This window comes from Halichoerus grypus, chromosome 14 (assembly GCF_964656455.1).
Source record: "Halichoerus grypus chromosome 14, mHalGry1.hap1.1, whole genome shotgun sequence".
Taxonomy (NCBI): domain Eukaryota; kingdom Metazoa; phylum Chordata; class Mammalia; order Carnivora; family Phocidae; genus Halichoerus; species Halichoerus grypus.
This window is the reverse complement of record NC_135725.1, coordinates 58,466,615-58,482,467: the sequence shown is the minus strand read 5'-3', so window position 1 is coordinate 58,482,467 and position 15,853 is coordinate 58,466,615. Positions and strand designations below refer to the sequence as shown.

Below are 15,853 nucleotides of genomic sequence, written 5' to 3'. Positions count from 1 at the left end.
AGCAAACACTTATATTATGCTAAAAACATCCTCCAGAAAGCTCTTATTGAAATACGGGGTTATTTGAAAGGAAATGCAAGAAAAATGAAAAAAGGCCCATTCTAGCAAAAAAGCAGAAAGGTATTCTCAGGGAGACAAGAGCTATCCATCACATGAAGTTTCAAGTTCACACTTTAGAGAAAGTTTGGTTTCCCTGTTCTATTAAGATACATGTTCTCAGGCACCTGGGTGGCTCAGTCAATTAAGCGTCTGCCTTTGGCTCAGGTCATAATCCCAGGGTCCTGGGGTCAAGCCCTGCATCAGGCTCCCTGCTCAACAGTGAGTCTGTTTCTCCCTCTCTCTCTGCCCCTCCGCCTGCTTGTGCTCTCTTTCTCTCTCTCTCAAATAAATAAATAATCTTAAAAAAATAAAATACATGTTCTCAGAATCACACATTTAGGATGTGGTAAGACAGCCATAGACTTCTCATCAAATGTGCTGAAAACAAGTGAAGCAAAGAAAATTCACCCCTTTTACTTAAATACACTAGAACAGAGAATGTACTGAGTTCATTTGTTCATTTAATTAATGTTTCCTCAGCACATATAATACGTATGGTTTGGTACTTTGAGCAAGACACACAATATAGGACCTAATTCTTATCTCTAAAACCTTCTAAACTATCTTGAGAGCTGTTCAAAGCCACAAAGTGGGTGACTAAACCCAGCCAGTAAGTTAAGGTGTTCACAGTGTGGGGAAATTAAGCTTTTGTCCCACAGTTTCATTCAGCCTAATTAATCAATTTGCCTTGGAAAAGACATCTGACAACCCCAAATCTTTTGAATCTGGAAAAGAAAAATTGCATGGGGATACATACATAATGTTCCTAAAGCAAGTCCTAAGCAACATCTCAAGCCAATAGATGAAAGAAATAGCCAGAGATCTTTACAGCTTGGCTTGGATAGAAAAAAGTTCTTTAGGGAACTCTGGGGAATAAAACTCCAAGAGGTTATCTCCCATAAGAAGCTTCTCATCTCATCTATGTGTGTCCAGCAGGCCCAACTTAAAAGAAGTCTGAGAGCTTTGTTCATGCCTCATCCCCAGAGCTCTGGGAAACTTCTTTTCTCTATTAAATAATCAATAGTATATGTGTGTATACATATACAAGATTTGGAGCTAGGCAAATTCACAGTAACTAAAGATGCCCTGCTTACCCTTAAATGAATAATCTAGTCCTGGAAGTAAGACACAGAAATATTAAAGATAAACAACAAAAAATACAAAAGTGAGTATTAGATACTGCCATATAATACATCAGGAAGAAGGAAAAAGGAGAAAGGAGACAAGAGACCAGCAATGGAGCTGCCAGTAACAAAAGAGCAGGGTAGGAGGAATAAGGAATAGGAGCACAAAAGACGAAAATGTAGCTAATAAAATCCATGTGTAACAGAGGAGAAAGCAAAATTCACACAGCATCTCAAGGTGGGAGACGAAAAAAATTCACACATATCACAGAAGGGTTGAAAGAGGAAGTGCTACAGGAAACTGGAAAATAAACACGTAAGAATAAAGCTAGTTATGCTGAGAGGCTACAGAAGATCGCTAGGTTTCACACAATGGGAACACTTGTAACAGTAAGTGATTATTACTGCCAATTGGAAATCAGAAGAAGGTAGGATTTCTGGATTTTCTATGCCAAACAGCCATGGGAAGAGACTTGAATAAACCACTCATAGCTGACTATACACACTACGGGTATAGAGAAACACAGTCTCACTCTCACGGCACTGTAACTGAGAAAGGGAATGAACGAGGTTTATAATTTTGAGAGAGAGACAACCAGTGAGAAATGTGACAACATTGGCTCTCTTTATTCTTGAAGCCCCAGTTCTCTCTCAGTTTCCTGTTTCTCCTATCTCTCTGTTCATTCCTTTTTAGTCCCCTCTGTCCCACTTTAAATGCTGGTGCCCTTCCAGGCTTTACCCCAGGCCCTGTTCTCAATTTACTCACCATCTCCCCAAGCTTCCTCAACTACGCCTACAGCTCCAACTGACTAAAATATTTCTCCAACCCCTACTTCTTTCCTGAGTGCCAGGTTCAAGCTCCTATCTTCTGTACCTCTCTTCCTACTAGTCCTATAAGAACCTCAAATATAAGTCTGTCCATAAGTGAATTTATATTGTCCGCTATCCTAATGAGTAACACAGTACCTACCCAATCATGCAAGACAAGTCTATCTCCTTAACACCTTCTTTCCATCCTTTTCTATCCCTTCTGCTACTGTCTTATTAGCCCAGCCACTCATAATCTTACCCTTAAAGTATTTATAATCTAGTTTCCTAAATGGTACTATAAGAAGCAATACATCAAAAGCCCGAAGGATTGCAATGTAGCTACGTGAAAATAATCATCCCTACGTGCCTCTGAGATGCACTACAAAACTTGTAAAGTCAATTTCACTTCCATTTCAAAACTCACAGCAATTTTAATACATTTTCTTGTTTGACACCCTCATGCCTAACTTCCCAGAAAACAAGTATAACCTTGTAAGAAAGACAGACCTTTACAGGTAAAGTAACTGGCACTCAGAGAAGCTCAATGATTTGTGTAGTCCTTCAAAATGATATTCTGTATTTTTCTCCCCTTCTCTAGAGCAGAAAAAAAATGCCTCAAATTTCAGAGGAAAAAAATGAAGTGTCAAGTTTTTAAAGCCAGAGCTTACAATAATATGCTACATTTTGTGTCATATGTAAGAAATCCTAATGGTTACTCATTTTTATTAATTAGAGGAAGGTAGGACATTTCACTCCATAAAGCAAAAGGATTTTAAGCACAGAAATCCTCATCTTCAATAGCAGGTAACCTGGGTATACACACACATACACATTCTCTTTCTCTCTCTCTCTCTTTCACACACACACACACACACACACACACACACACTCATGTGCGCACAACGCATTCCTGCAAGGAGCCTTCTGAGAATTGAAGCAAGATTTAAATTATGTCTACTATCATGCTAAGTATATTGTACTATATCCTAATTCTGACCACTGGGAAAATCTGACTAGGCAGTATATTTACCCACATAAATGAATTGGGAGTTTATTTGCATTCATAATTCACATAATGTAGAATCAATTACAAATGCAGGAGAGAACAAAACTGCAGATGTACTTCACCCCACCATACCCCTCACTTGTTCCCATAACTCTGTAGTTTTCATAAATATTGCAGGCGGCTGCTGCTGCAAAGTACTTACAACATAAAATCTTGTTCCCAAGAAGGTTGATCACCACGAACTGCTACGGTTGTGCTCTTCACATTCTGCACTTTCAAGGTCACATATGTATTAAATTTATCTTTAAAAAAAAGCAAAAAAAAAATGCACAATGAAGATGTAATACTTAGTGCTCAGACTGTTACTCAATCTCACAAAGTCTTTGGAACTGAGTAACCCAAATTAAAGTATTTTATGTTGAAGAAAAAATAAAACTATATATTGTACTATATGCCATCATTCTAAGCATACAGAGCTGTAAAAAAATTATAAAATACATTCTATTCTCAAAAGTATAAGCTATAATAGTTTTCCAAATTTTAGAAATACATATTTGACCCTGTAGACACACATATACACAAATGAAAACAAAAGCTTCATGAAATACAAGATGTGATACATTGATATTTCCTGTTATTTAAACTATTAAAACATTAATCATGGGGCGCCTGGGTGGCTCAGTCATTAAGTGTCTGCCTTCAGCTCAGGTCATGACCTCAGGGTTCTGGGATCGAGCCCCACATCAGGCTCCCTGTTCGGCGGGAAGCCTGCTTCTCCCTCTCCCACTCCCCCTGCTTGTGTTCCCTCCCTCGCTGTGTCTCTCTCTGTCAAATAAATAAAATATAAAAAAAAAAAATTAATCATAACCAACTGAATTGATTTTATAACCCATCTTCAGTTTGAAAAAAACAAATCTAATTAATCTAATAGAAAAGATAAGATACATAAATTAACAAAAAAAGGAATAAGTACCATAAGAGAAAGAGAAAAAATGATAAAGGATTGAAGGAGAGGAAAGGGTTACATCTAGCTGTTGACAGGGACAAGAATTGAGAAAAAATCCTCATAAAGGAAAGGAATTCCACGCTTGATCTATTCAGGCTGGCATAAACCACAACTTACATAAAAAGCCAGCTGGGTGGCTCAGTCCATTGAGCATCTGACTCTTGATTTCAGCAGGTCAAATCAAGTCCCCCACCCCTCCACCCAAAGACTCCCCACTCAGCAGGAGTCCGTTTGGGATTCTCTCTCCCTCTCTCTCTGTCCCTCCCCCACTGTGCGCTCGTGCTCTCTCTCTCTAATAACTAAATCTTTTTTTTTTTTTTTAAGATTTTTTATTTATTTGAAAGAGAGACAGCACAAGCAGAAGGGGCAGAGGGAGAGAGAGAATCTCAAGCACACTCCATGCTGAGCACAGAGCCCGATATGGGGCTGTATCCCAGGCTCCGAGATAATGACCCCAGCCGAAACCAAGACTTGGTGGCTTAACCGACTGAGCCACCCAGGCACTCCTCAAATAAATAAATCTTTTTATTTATTTATTTATTTATTTGACAGAGAGAGACACACAGAGAGAGGGAACACAAGCAGGGGGAGTGGGAGAGGGAGAAGCAGGCTTCCCACCGAGCAGGGAGCCTGATGTGGGCCTCAATCCCAGGACCCTGGGATTATGACCTGAGCCGAAGGCAGATGCCTAACGACTGAGCCACCCAGGTGCCCCATCAAATAAATAAATCTTAAAAAAAAAAAAAAGGCAATATTATCACAGAGTTGGGAAAAGGAGATTCTTTAACCTGAGAATATAAATTGAGTACTACTGCTTAAACACAGCACCTTTTGCATTCCCCCTACTACATTTACATGAACCGTGATTAGAGGCACTGAACTGAGAGTTCACTTTTCTGTGTAAGAAATTAATCTTAACATTATAAAATGAAAAAAAAAAAAAAAAGACTATCATTTTTGACTCATCAAATAGGCAAAGATTACTTAAAATGATTACCTAATGTTAGGAGTGTGAGAAAATAGGCCCTGCCATGCACTTTTAGCAGAAGGTAAATCTTCTCTGGAGCATCGTTAAAATTATGCAGTTTTACAAAAAGCAGAATCATGGGGCACCTGGGTGGCTCAGTCAGTAAAGCATCTGCCTTCGGCTCAGGTCGTGAACTCAGGCTCCTGGGATCAAGTCCTGTGTCGGGGTCCCTGCTCAGCAGGGAGTCTGCTTCTTCCTCTGCCCCTCCCCTCACTTACTCTCTCCCTCCCTCTCTCTCATAAATAAATAAAATCTTAAAAAAAAAAAAAAAAAGGCAGAATCAGACCTATAAATAAAGAGAACAAACTGATGGTTGCCAGAGGGGTGGGAAAGGGTAAAATGGGGAGTGGGAGATAGAGGCTTTCAGTTATGTAATGAGTAAGTGGAATAAAAGGCACAACAAAAGGAATAGAGTCAATGGTATTGTGATATTACTGTATGGTGACAGATGGTAGCTACTCTTGTGGTGAACACAGCATAATGTATAAACTTGTAGAATCACTATGATGTACACCTAAAACTGTAACATTGTATGTCAACTATACTCATTTAAAAAAAAATTTTAGGGGTACCTGGTGGCTCAGTCAGTTAAGTGTCCGACTCCGATTTTGGCTCAGGTCATGATCTCAGAGTTGTGATACCGAGCCCCACGTTGGGCTCTGCACTGGTCATACTGCTTAAGATTCTCTCTCTCGGGGGGCGCCTGGGTGGCTCAGTTGGTTAAGCGACTGCCTTCGGCTCAGGTCATGATCCTGGAGTCCCTGGATCGAGTCCCTCATCGGGCTCCCTGCTCGGCAGGGAGTCTGCTTCTCCCTCTGACCCTCCCCCCTCTCATGTACTCTCTCTCTCTCATTCTCTCTCAAATAAATAAATAAATAAAATCTTTAAAAAAAAAAAAAAAGATTCTCTTTCTCCCTCTCCCTCTGTCCCTCCCCCACCCAAAAAATTTAAATAATAAAAGTGAGAATAATACAATGTTCTAAGTTTGTTGTGATAATTAAATAAGACATTTGCGAAAGTATTTAGGCAATGCCCTGATACAGCAAGTGCTCAATAAATCATAGCTCTTTTAACTATTAGGACTATTATTAAATCCTTATGAAATCATTAAAAAATTATATAGTTTTATACTTAGACATGGGAAGTTTACCAGAATTATACCTAAGATATATGAAAATACAAGCCTACCCACACGAGAGAATCCCCAACCATCTCCAGTAGCAGTGAAATAGACGACTGAGCTATGTTTCCTATCATGATTTTGTACTCCACCCCCCACATCCAACCACAGCTGACCAGACCAGATTTAGATGCCACCAGGAGCAGCCAATCCATGAACTGGCCAAAAAACAGAAACCAATCCAATTCCCTCTCAAAAGATCTTAAATAAGGAAAACAAAGAAATATTAAGGAGGGCATGTATTGCATGGAGCACTAGGTGTTATACACAAACAATGAATCATGGAACACTACATCAAAAACTAATGATTTACTGTATGGTGAATAATATAACATAATAAAAAAAGAAAAAGAAATAGTGACACAATTGGTAGTTGGTGCTGGAGCTCAGAGAAGTATATATACTCCACTGGAGCAGCCATCATGGGCTGTGTGCAAAAAAGTTAAGCATAGAAAGCCAGCTAGAAGAGAAAGGAAAACAAAACAGATTCTAAGAAAGAAGAGAGACCTAGCTAGTGGAGAGAACAACAGGCTCAGTAACTGTCTTAGTTCCTACTGTACCCAAGGTTTGGTTTTTTCAGCATTCCATGGATTCCCAATCATGTTCACTTTTTCCCAGTAATCCCCAGTACCTTCCCTTTTCCCCAGCAGTAACCAGAATAAGTCTCTGTAACTTGACATTCATAATTAAGAAAATGTGTATTGAAACAAGTAAATACTATTTTCACCTTCTGATGGGCAAAGATTAAAGTTTCATACTACCTAATGTTGATAAGGATTTGGATAAACACTCATTTTTTTTTTATTATGTTCAGTTAGCCAACACAGAATACCTCATTAGTTTTTGATGTAGTATTCAATAATTCATTAGCTGCGTATAACACCCAGTGCTCATCAACACTCATATACTTTTAGTTTAAGTATAATCTCCCCCAAAACTTTCAGAAGTGCAGTGTGGCAGCAGCTACCAAATTTTTTAAAAATGCATACCATTATCCCAGCAATTCTCTATTTCTGGACTCTAGTGTATAGATACATTTGCAAAGCAGACAATGATAAGTGCACAAAAACATGTATTTGCTTAAAATAGTAAAAAATGGAAACAAGCTAAATATTCATCAATCAGGAACCCAGGGTACAAACTTATAACAAAATTCTGGGCACATACTGGGCATAAAATTAACTTTATTTTTTTTTAAGATTTATTTATTTAGAGAGAGAGACACAGGCACAGTGGGGAGGAGCAGAGGGGAGTGGGAGAGAAACCCAAGCAGACTGCGCTGAGCATGGAGCCTGATGTGGGGCTCAATCCCTAGATCCTAAGATCACAACCTGAGCCCAAACCAAGAATTGGACGGTTAACCCACTGTGCCACCCAGGTGCCCCCAAAGTTCACTTTAAATAAAGAAAAAGAAAAAGAAGAACCAGATATATGTATACACACACTCAAAGTAACGTGTTGTTGGAATAAAAGCAGGTTGAACAAGGTTAATCTATTCATTTATACATGCATATACACAGAAGAAATCTGAGAAGGTATATACAAACCTCTAAATAGTTACTGGGGAGAAGTGAAATTGAGGTAAGGGGACTTTAAGTTTTCACTAGATAAGATTTCTTTAATGTTTTACAACAGCATTGATTTTTTCCAGCTTTACTGAGGTTTGACAATTTAAAATTGTATGTATTTAAGGTGTACAACTTGATTTGATACATACTGTGAAATAACCACCATAATCAAGCTAATTAATATATTCATCACAACTCACATAATTACCATTTTCTTTTCAAGTGTGTATATGTGCACATTGACAGCTCGAGATCCACCCTCTTAGCAAATTCCAAGTATACAGTACTCATTAATTATAAAATGTTGTATGTTAATTCTCCAGAAATTATTCATCTTGCATTACTGAAACTTTGTACTCCTTGACCAACATCTCCCCATACTGATTTTTAATAATTTAATAAATTTTGTGAATTTATTTAATCAATGAATTAAATGAAATTAATGACTGTTTAAAAGATTGATTTTTTTTAAGGCTGATTTTATTTTATTTAAGATTTTATTTATTTATTTGACAGAGAGAGACACAGTGAGAGAGGGAACAGAAGCAGGGGGAGAGGGAGAAGCAGGCTTCCCGCTGAGCAGGGAGCCCGATGCGGGGCTTGATCCCAGGACCCTGGGATCATGACCTGAGCCCAAGGCAGACACTTAACGATTGAGCCACCCAGGCGCCCCTAAAGGCTGATTTTAAATCACAGCAAGTATGAAGGGAAAAGACATAATTAAAGGCCAGCCTTACCTGGTGAGCCCTGGAATTTGGCTCTTTTAACTGCAAGAGAAAAAAAAGAGGACACCATGAAGAATTTTTGCAAATTCATTAACTAAACCAACATTTCTTGAGCATCTACTATATGCCAAGGTTAGAGTTTTAGACTAGATTTGTAAGTCTAAGTCTAAGAGAAAAGATGCTGAGACTTCTGACCAAAGGTTGAAGGCAGAGTTAGAAGGGCCCTTACAAATCATCCAATCTAATCTCATCCTCAATGCAGAAATCTCTCACAGCCTCTTGACAACGATAGAGGAAACTCAATTACTCCTTTGGCAGGCAACCTGTTTCATTTCACATATCTAAGGTTTAAGTTATATATGTTTCTCATTTAAAGCCCATCATAGAAATTCCCCCCATTTCATTCATGCCAAAAGAGCTCAACAGGCCAGATTTAGACAACAGATTTTAAACAAGGGGGAGAAGTAATTTCTTGCTGGGAATAAACAAGGTAACAAGAAAAGCTCCTATCCAAATGACCACAAAGAGCTATTTACAAAACATCAGTGCAGGACTGCAAAAGAAAGAATCCCACATTAGGATTGCAGCATGCCAGCTTCTAAGAAAGGTCAAAGACAACAAAGATGCAGGAGAATTGCCAAATTCCAGTAAACACCAAATATTTTCCCATCAATGAAGATTAAGACTAAGTGTGCAGGAGTAGGGGGAAAATAAAAGGAAATCCCAAAACAATGCCTGAAAAGGATACTTGAGGGTACAGATCTGCCACTCTCCTTGTCCTAAATTACAACTGAAAGCTTCACCTTAGCTGACATCCAAGCTCTGCCTAACACATCCAAGAGAATGGGTAATTCAGTACGTTTTTACAAGACCCTCTCCATTTTCAAGCAACACTTAATGCTAAAATCTATTTTACTGAATCAAAGTATGTCTCCCACTGGACTGTCCCTTGTAGTCTCACATCAATCCTTCTTCCCAATTATTCTTTAATAGTTTCATTTAATCTAAGACTTACTATAAAGCTACAGTAATCAAGATAGTGTAGCACTGGCATAAAATTAGACATCGATCAATGAAATAAAATTGAAATATATATATGGAATATATAAATATAACATTATCTTTACTTCATACCACACGCAAAACTTAAAATGAATCATGAATATTACTAAATATGAGCCAAAACTATAAAATATCTAAGAGAAAACAGAAAATCTTAGTGATCTTGGGCTAGGCAAAGATTTCTTAAATTGATTAAAAAATCATGTACGTTAAAAGAAAAAAATGGATAGACTAGACTGAGAATTTAAAAAATGCATTCCTCAAGACACTGTTAAAAAAGGCAAGTTTGGGGCGCCTGGGTAGCTCAATCGGTTAAGCTTCTGACTCTTAATTCCGGCTCAGGTCGTTATCTCAGGGTCATGGGATCAAGCCCTGAGTCCAGCTCCACACTCAGTGTGGAGTCTGCTTGGGAGTCTGCTTGGGATTCTCTCTCTCCCTCTTCCCCTCCCCTGGCTCACAAACGTGCTAAGTAAATGAATAAAACCTTAAAAAAAAAAAAAAAAAAAGGCAAGTTTAAGAGGAAATATTTACAAACCATGTATAATAAGACTGATAAAGGACTATAAGAAGAAATCTCAAAAGTCAATACTAAGAAATCAAGAATCCACATTTAAAACTGGAAAAAGGGAGAGGGGCGCCTGGGTGGCTCAGTTGTTAAGCGTCTGCCTTCGGCTCAGGCCATGATCCCAGGATCCTGGGATCGAGCCCCACATCGGGCTCCCTGCTCAGCGGGAAGCCTGCTTCTCCCTCTCCCCCTCCCCCTGCTTGTGTTCCTTCTCTCACTGTGTCTCTCTCTGTCAAATGAATAAATAAATAAAATCTTAAAAAAAAAAAAAAAACTGGAAAAAGGGGGTCACCTGGCTGGCTTAGTTGGTAGAGCATGTGACTATTGATCTAGGGGTCATGAGTTCCACCCCCACATTGAGTGTAGAGCTTACTTAAAACAAAAAAAATTTTTTAAAACACACTTAGCATTTACATTAGCACAAAAAAATTAAATACTTAAGTATAAATCTAAAAAAATAAGTACAAGATCTAGATTAGGAAAACTGATGAAACATATGAAAGAAGTAATCAGAGAAATAATCCATGCTCATGGATAGGAATACTCAATATTGTCAAGATGTCAGTTCTTTCCAACTTGACCTAGAGATTTAATACAATACTAATCAAAATCCCAGCAAGTTAAAATTAAAATTTCCTCCATCACTTAAAAAAAGCAGTTCAAAAATACTACTCTACACCACAACCCTGCATGATTGAGATTTTGAACACCTAAATTGATGGTTTTTACCCAAGAGTTATTTAATATTGTTAGCACTATAATGTGATTCACTTATATTTGTATTATCATGTGATAAACGGTAACTATGTAATTAAACAGAATTCTGACATAGTCTGCTAACCTTTAAAATGTCACTTATTCCCTCATTCACCGGCCTGCTACTTTCAAAATAAAGTAAAAGAAGACCCTTTACTAAAAAAAAAAAAAAAAAAATCCCAGCAAGCTATCTTGTGGATATGGACAAACTGACTAAAGTTTATACAGAAAAGCAAAAGACCCACAATAGCCAACTCTATGCTGAAGTTCAAGACCAATACTACCCAACTTTGGAGACTTACTATAAAGCTATTAGTGATCAAGACAGTATGGTTTTAGTGAAAGAACAGACAAATAGATCAAATGGAACAGAACAGAGAGCCAGAAATAGACCCACATAAATATAGTCAACTAATTTTTTTTTAAGATTTTATTTTTAAGCAACCTCTACATCCAATGTGGGTCTCAAACTTACAACCCCGAGAGACACATGCTCCATCCACCATCTGAGCCAACCAGGTGCCCCAGTAAACTAATCTTCAACAACGGAGCAAAGGCAATACAATGGAGCAACAATAGCCTTTTCAACAAATGGTGCTATAACTAATGGACTTGTAAATGGTGGGGAAAAAAAAAAATTTCTTAGAGACAGACCTTCACAAAAATTAACTCAAAATGGATCATAGACCTAAATGTAAAACACAAAATTATGAAATCCTAGGAGATAACATAGGAGAAAATTCAGATGACCTTGGATATGATTAGGACTTTTTAGACACATCACAGAGGCACAATTCACAAAAGAAGTAACTGATAAGCTGGACTTCAGTAAATTAAAAACTGCTCTGGGTAAGGCCAGGTCAAAAGAATGAGAAGATAAGCCACAGACTGGGAAAAAGTATTTGCAAAAGACACATCTCATATAGGACTGTTATCCAAAATACACAAAGAACTCCTAAAACTCAACAGTTAAGAAAACACACTACCTGACTTTAAAATGAGCAAGACATTAATAGACACTTCACCCCAAGAAGATATATAGATAGCAAGTAACTCCATGAAAAGATGTTCAACATCATATGTCATTAGGGAATTACAAATTAAAACAATAGTGTTAGGCAAGAAAAAAAAACTGCCTAAAAACTGAATTAAATGGATGAGGTAGCTATTTGTCTTTTGGGCGCCTTAGTATCAAAACACTCTTCTTCTTCTGAAGGAATCCTGAGAGAGATGGGAGGCAGGACCTAAAACACACGACAGAAGCCAAAGGCAGCCGACCTAGATGCAGTAATCACATGCTCCCAACTTCAATTTTGAGGGAGTGAAACAAAGATGCAGGGTTGTTTAGAGAAAGCTGTAGAGAAGTTGGTATTCCAGTAGAAGGTCATGAATGTCTAACAGTAGAGCTCTAAAGGACAATAGTAAATTTCCAGGGTGTTAGAGCACCACAATGGACCGTTCTTGTTAACAGATATTGGGAGCTTACACTAATTTTCCTTTTTATCTCCATTTCACAGATTAGCAAAAGTCAAGCTCAGAGAGTTTCTGTGGCTGGGTCAGATTAAGAATCTGTTGGCAACATCATATGGATAATAAGTAATGGAGCTTGATAAAGGATTTATGTCTTTTGATTATAAATCTAGTTCTTTCCATTTCACCAAAATGCCACAGCAACAGCAGAAGGAAGAGAAAGAATGAAAAACCATGGTCTCTACCCTAAGGAAGTTGGAAAAAAAAAAAAAATGCAAGCACACAGAGTAAAGATCCAATCATATAATGCACTGTCAGTCTAGAAACCAAAATGCAGTGTTCAGATAAAATGTGCCACAAAGAAAGGACCGGTGAGGAGGGTGGGATAATAATCAAAGACTTCATCAAACAGAAGTAGGACTAAGGAAATGGGTAAAATATAGATAAGAAAAGAAACATAAGAAACAGCATTAAAAAGGCATGAAAAAAATCAAAGAGGAGCGCGTTTTTCTACATGTTAGTCATGAAGATAACAGCACCTAAAATCTGAGTGTTTCCCAACATTCCAAAGACAGGCAAAGTCCACTAGCCCCGCAAAATCTCCAAGAGTTTGGGTACAGGTATTTGGAGCTAGTTAGACACGGGGCTAAAACAAAGGAATTACAGTATCTTAAATCCAGAGCTTTTCCTATTTAAGAATAAATTAAAAAAAAAAAAAAAAAAGGAAATCTTTCTAAATCTCCTTTGGAAAGACAGCACAAGGATACCAGAAAGTCCAGAAATGAAGTAGATACATTTTGTTTGCTTTTCAGTTTTTCCTAGGTATAGTCCCTCTCTTTTTTATCATCACTTGCTCCTCCTTGAAACTGTGCCAACATGCCTTCCCTCCCGTTGTGTATTACTGTAAATTCTTAACCTTTTAAAAGTTAGACTCCTTTGATAATTTAACAAAAGCTACAAATCTGCTCTCCAGAAAAAATGCACATCTATCCACAAAACAGTGCATATCAAGGGGAAATTCATGCATTAGCATCTGCTAATAAAACTTCTTTTTGCAATGTTGTCATTCTCATTAGATTTTCCTATTTTATGTTTGCAAAAGTCTGCTTTTATTGATTAGTCTTATGTTTATTTGCTCTATTAAAATGGGCTAATTACATGGTGTTTGCAAGTATCTCTTTGGAACTGGATGGAATCATTGCTAATTCAAGGTCTACTCTAGCCCTAGGTATAATAAACATAGGCCCTTGAGAAAATCATTATCATAGGAGCATGTTTTTCTAAGTATTTGTCATGAAGATACAGCACCTAAAATCTGAGTGTTTCCCAACATTTCAAATGACAACTCCTGAAATATTATAATAATCCTACAGAAGTGGAACAAAAATAGCAGCTGCTAATGCTAGAAAATCATTGCAGTTATTTGGGAAAAGCACAGGACAAGAAACCAGACTTTGACTCTAGACTTGCCTCTGACACTGCTCATCTGTGGGCCCTTACACACACACAAAAAAAGTAATATCTTAGTCCTCGGGGTTTTCACATAGAAGGTGAATATTATGTCTGTTGTGGAAAATGAAGGTTTTTGTATATTGAGGGAGATAAAAGAATTGATGTAAAAGGACACTGAAATGTAAAAAAGCATTTATTTCAGTTCCCATTTTTAAATTAACTAATTTTGTAAATTAAAATGTTTTCATGACATGCATCATATTTTAGTAAAAGCAACAGCACAGAAATTCACTTGAAAAGTCAAACTGCACTGGTGTTACTTGAAAAATAAAATCCTTAGAAGTCTTGGTGACCTCGTTTTACTGATTTATTCTGGAATTTGGATACTTATACCTAGAGAGTAACAAAGATTGGTTCAGCTATCATTATTTTAAATCTTAGAATACTGTATCAAATCTGACCTACATCCTATTTATTACTTTGCCATAATATATGTATATTTAAGTATTACATACTTCTCTCTATATAACTATAATGTTATTCTTGAAATCTTGATACCAGCTAAGGCAAGAGATTCCTGCCTAGTTCTACACTGTTATGCTTACTCCTTTTTTGCATCTCTTCACATAAGGTTTTTCCCCATTAATTTCTTAATGTCACTATTACATAAACAGGTTTTCAGATGATAACCAAACCTTTGTAAATTTTAGAATCAAATGGCAAGTTCCCAAAATCAGTGGTAAGATTGATCAGAACTACAGTTAACATCTATAAATCAAATGAGGAAACTTTACATTTTTAAAATATTTAAGTTGGGGCGCCTGGGTGGCTCAGTCATTAAGCATCTGCCTTCGGCTCAGGTCATGATCCCAGGGTCCTGGGATGGAGCCCCACATCGGGCTCTCTGCTCAGCAGGAAGCCTGCTTCTCCCTCTCCCACTCCCCCTGCTTATGTTCCCTCTCTCGCTGTGTCTCTGTCAAATAAATAAATAAAATCTTTAAAAAAATAAAATAGAATAAATAATAAAATATTTATGTTTCCGCTGGAGGGTGGCACAGAAATTTTTAGGTTTCTTATACTTGAAAACAGCATGTCTACTTATTTAACCCTTCTTTAATGTCTTGGTTATAATTTCCTACAAAATTAATTTAATTTTGTCCCATACATATTTTGCTAGATTTCACTACAGCATTCTTTTGTTTTTGCTATTGCCAATGATATTTGTACTACATAGAAATGCAGCTAACTTTTGTAAACTATCTTAAATGTAATAATTCTGTTACACTCTTCTTTTAGGCCTAGATTCTCTAGTTTTAATAGAAAATCACATCATCTATCATTTTTTTATTTCTTTCCAAACCTAAAATCTTTTCATTCTTTTTCTGATCTTATGGCACAGGTTAGGACTTCTAATAAACTACTGAATGTAAATAATAAAAGTTGGCATCCTTGAATTGTTTGATTTTAAGTGGGAATTTTATTTTTTAAGATTTGTCAGAGAAAGAGAGCATGCGCACGCATAAGCAGGGGGAGCGGCAGGCAGAGGGAGAAACAGGCTCCCCGCCAAGCAAGGAGCCTGATGTGGGGCTCGATCCTGGGAGGCTGGGATCATGACCTGAGCCGAAGGCAGACACCCAACCGACTGAGCCACCCAGACGTCCCAAGCGGGAATTTTTTAAATATTAACTCCTTGAACTTAAATTTTTTATTGACGTATAATTCACATATAGTTAGTTTCAGGTGTACAACAGTGATTCAACAAGTCCATATGTTCACAAGCATAGCTACCATCTGTCATCATACAGTGCTATTACAATACCATTGACTATATTCCCTATGCTTTATCTTTCACCCCTGTAATTTATTCACTCCATAACTGGAAGCCTCTATCTGCCACCCACTCCTCTTCACCCATTTTGCCCATCTCCCCTCCCATCCTACCACACCCCACCCCCATAATTGCAACCATCAGTTTTTTCTCTGTATTTATGAGTCTGTTTCTG

The 15,853-nt window shown here is 37.5% G+C and overlaps 1 protein-coding gene across 6 annotated transcripts in view; it reads right to left on the bottom strand.

Annotated features, from left to right (window-relative positions):
• UNC13B (unc-13 homolog B) overlaps positions 1 to 15,853 on the bottom strand; it is a 218,226-nt gene that overhangs the window by 151,828 nt on the left and 50,545 nt on the right. For 5 of the 6 annotated variants that reach the window (XM_078061432.1, XM_078061428.1, XM_078061431.1 and 2 more), the window contains exons 2-3: positions 8,558 to 8,587; positions 3,242 to 3,341 (exon numbers count right to left, since the gene is read on the bottom strand). In XM_078061432.1, coding sequence (XP_077917558.1) covers positions 3,242 to 3,341; positions 8,558 to 8,587 — 130 coding nt within the window. The remainder of the gene's footprint in view (positions 1 to 3,241; positions 3,342 to 8,557; positions 8,588 to 15,853) is intronic. The other variant, XM_078061429.1, reaches the window with a different exon arrangement.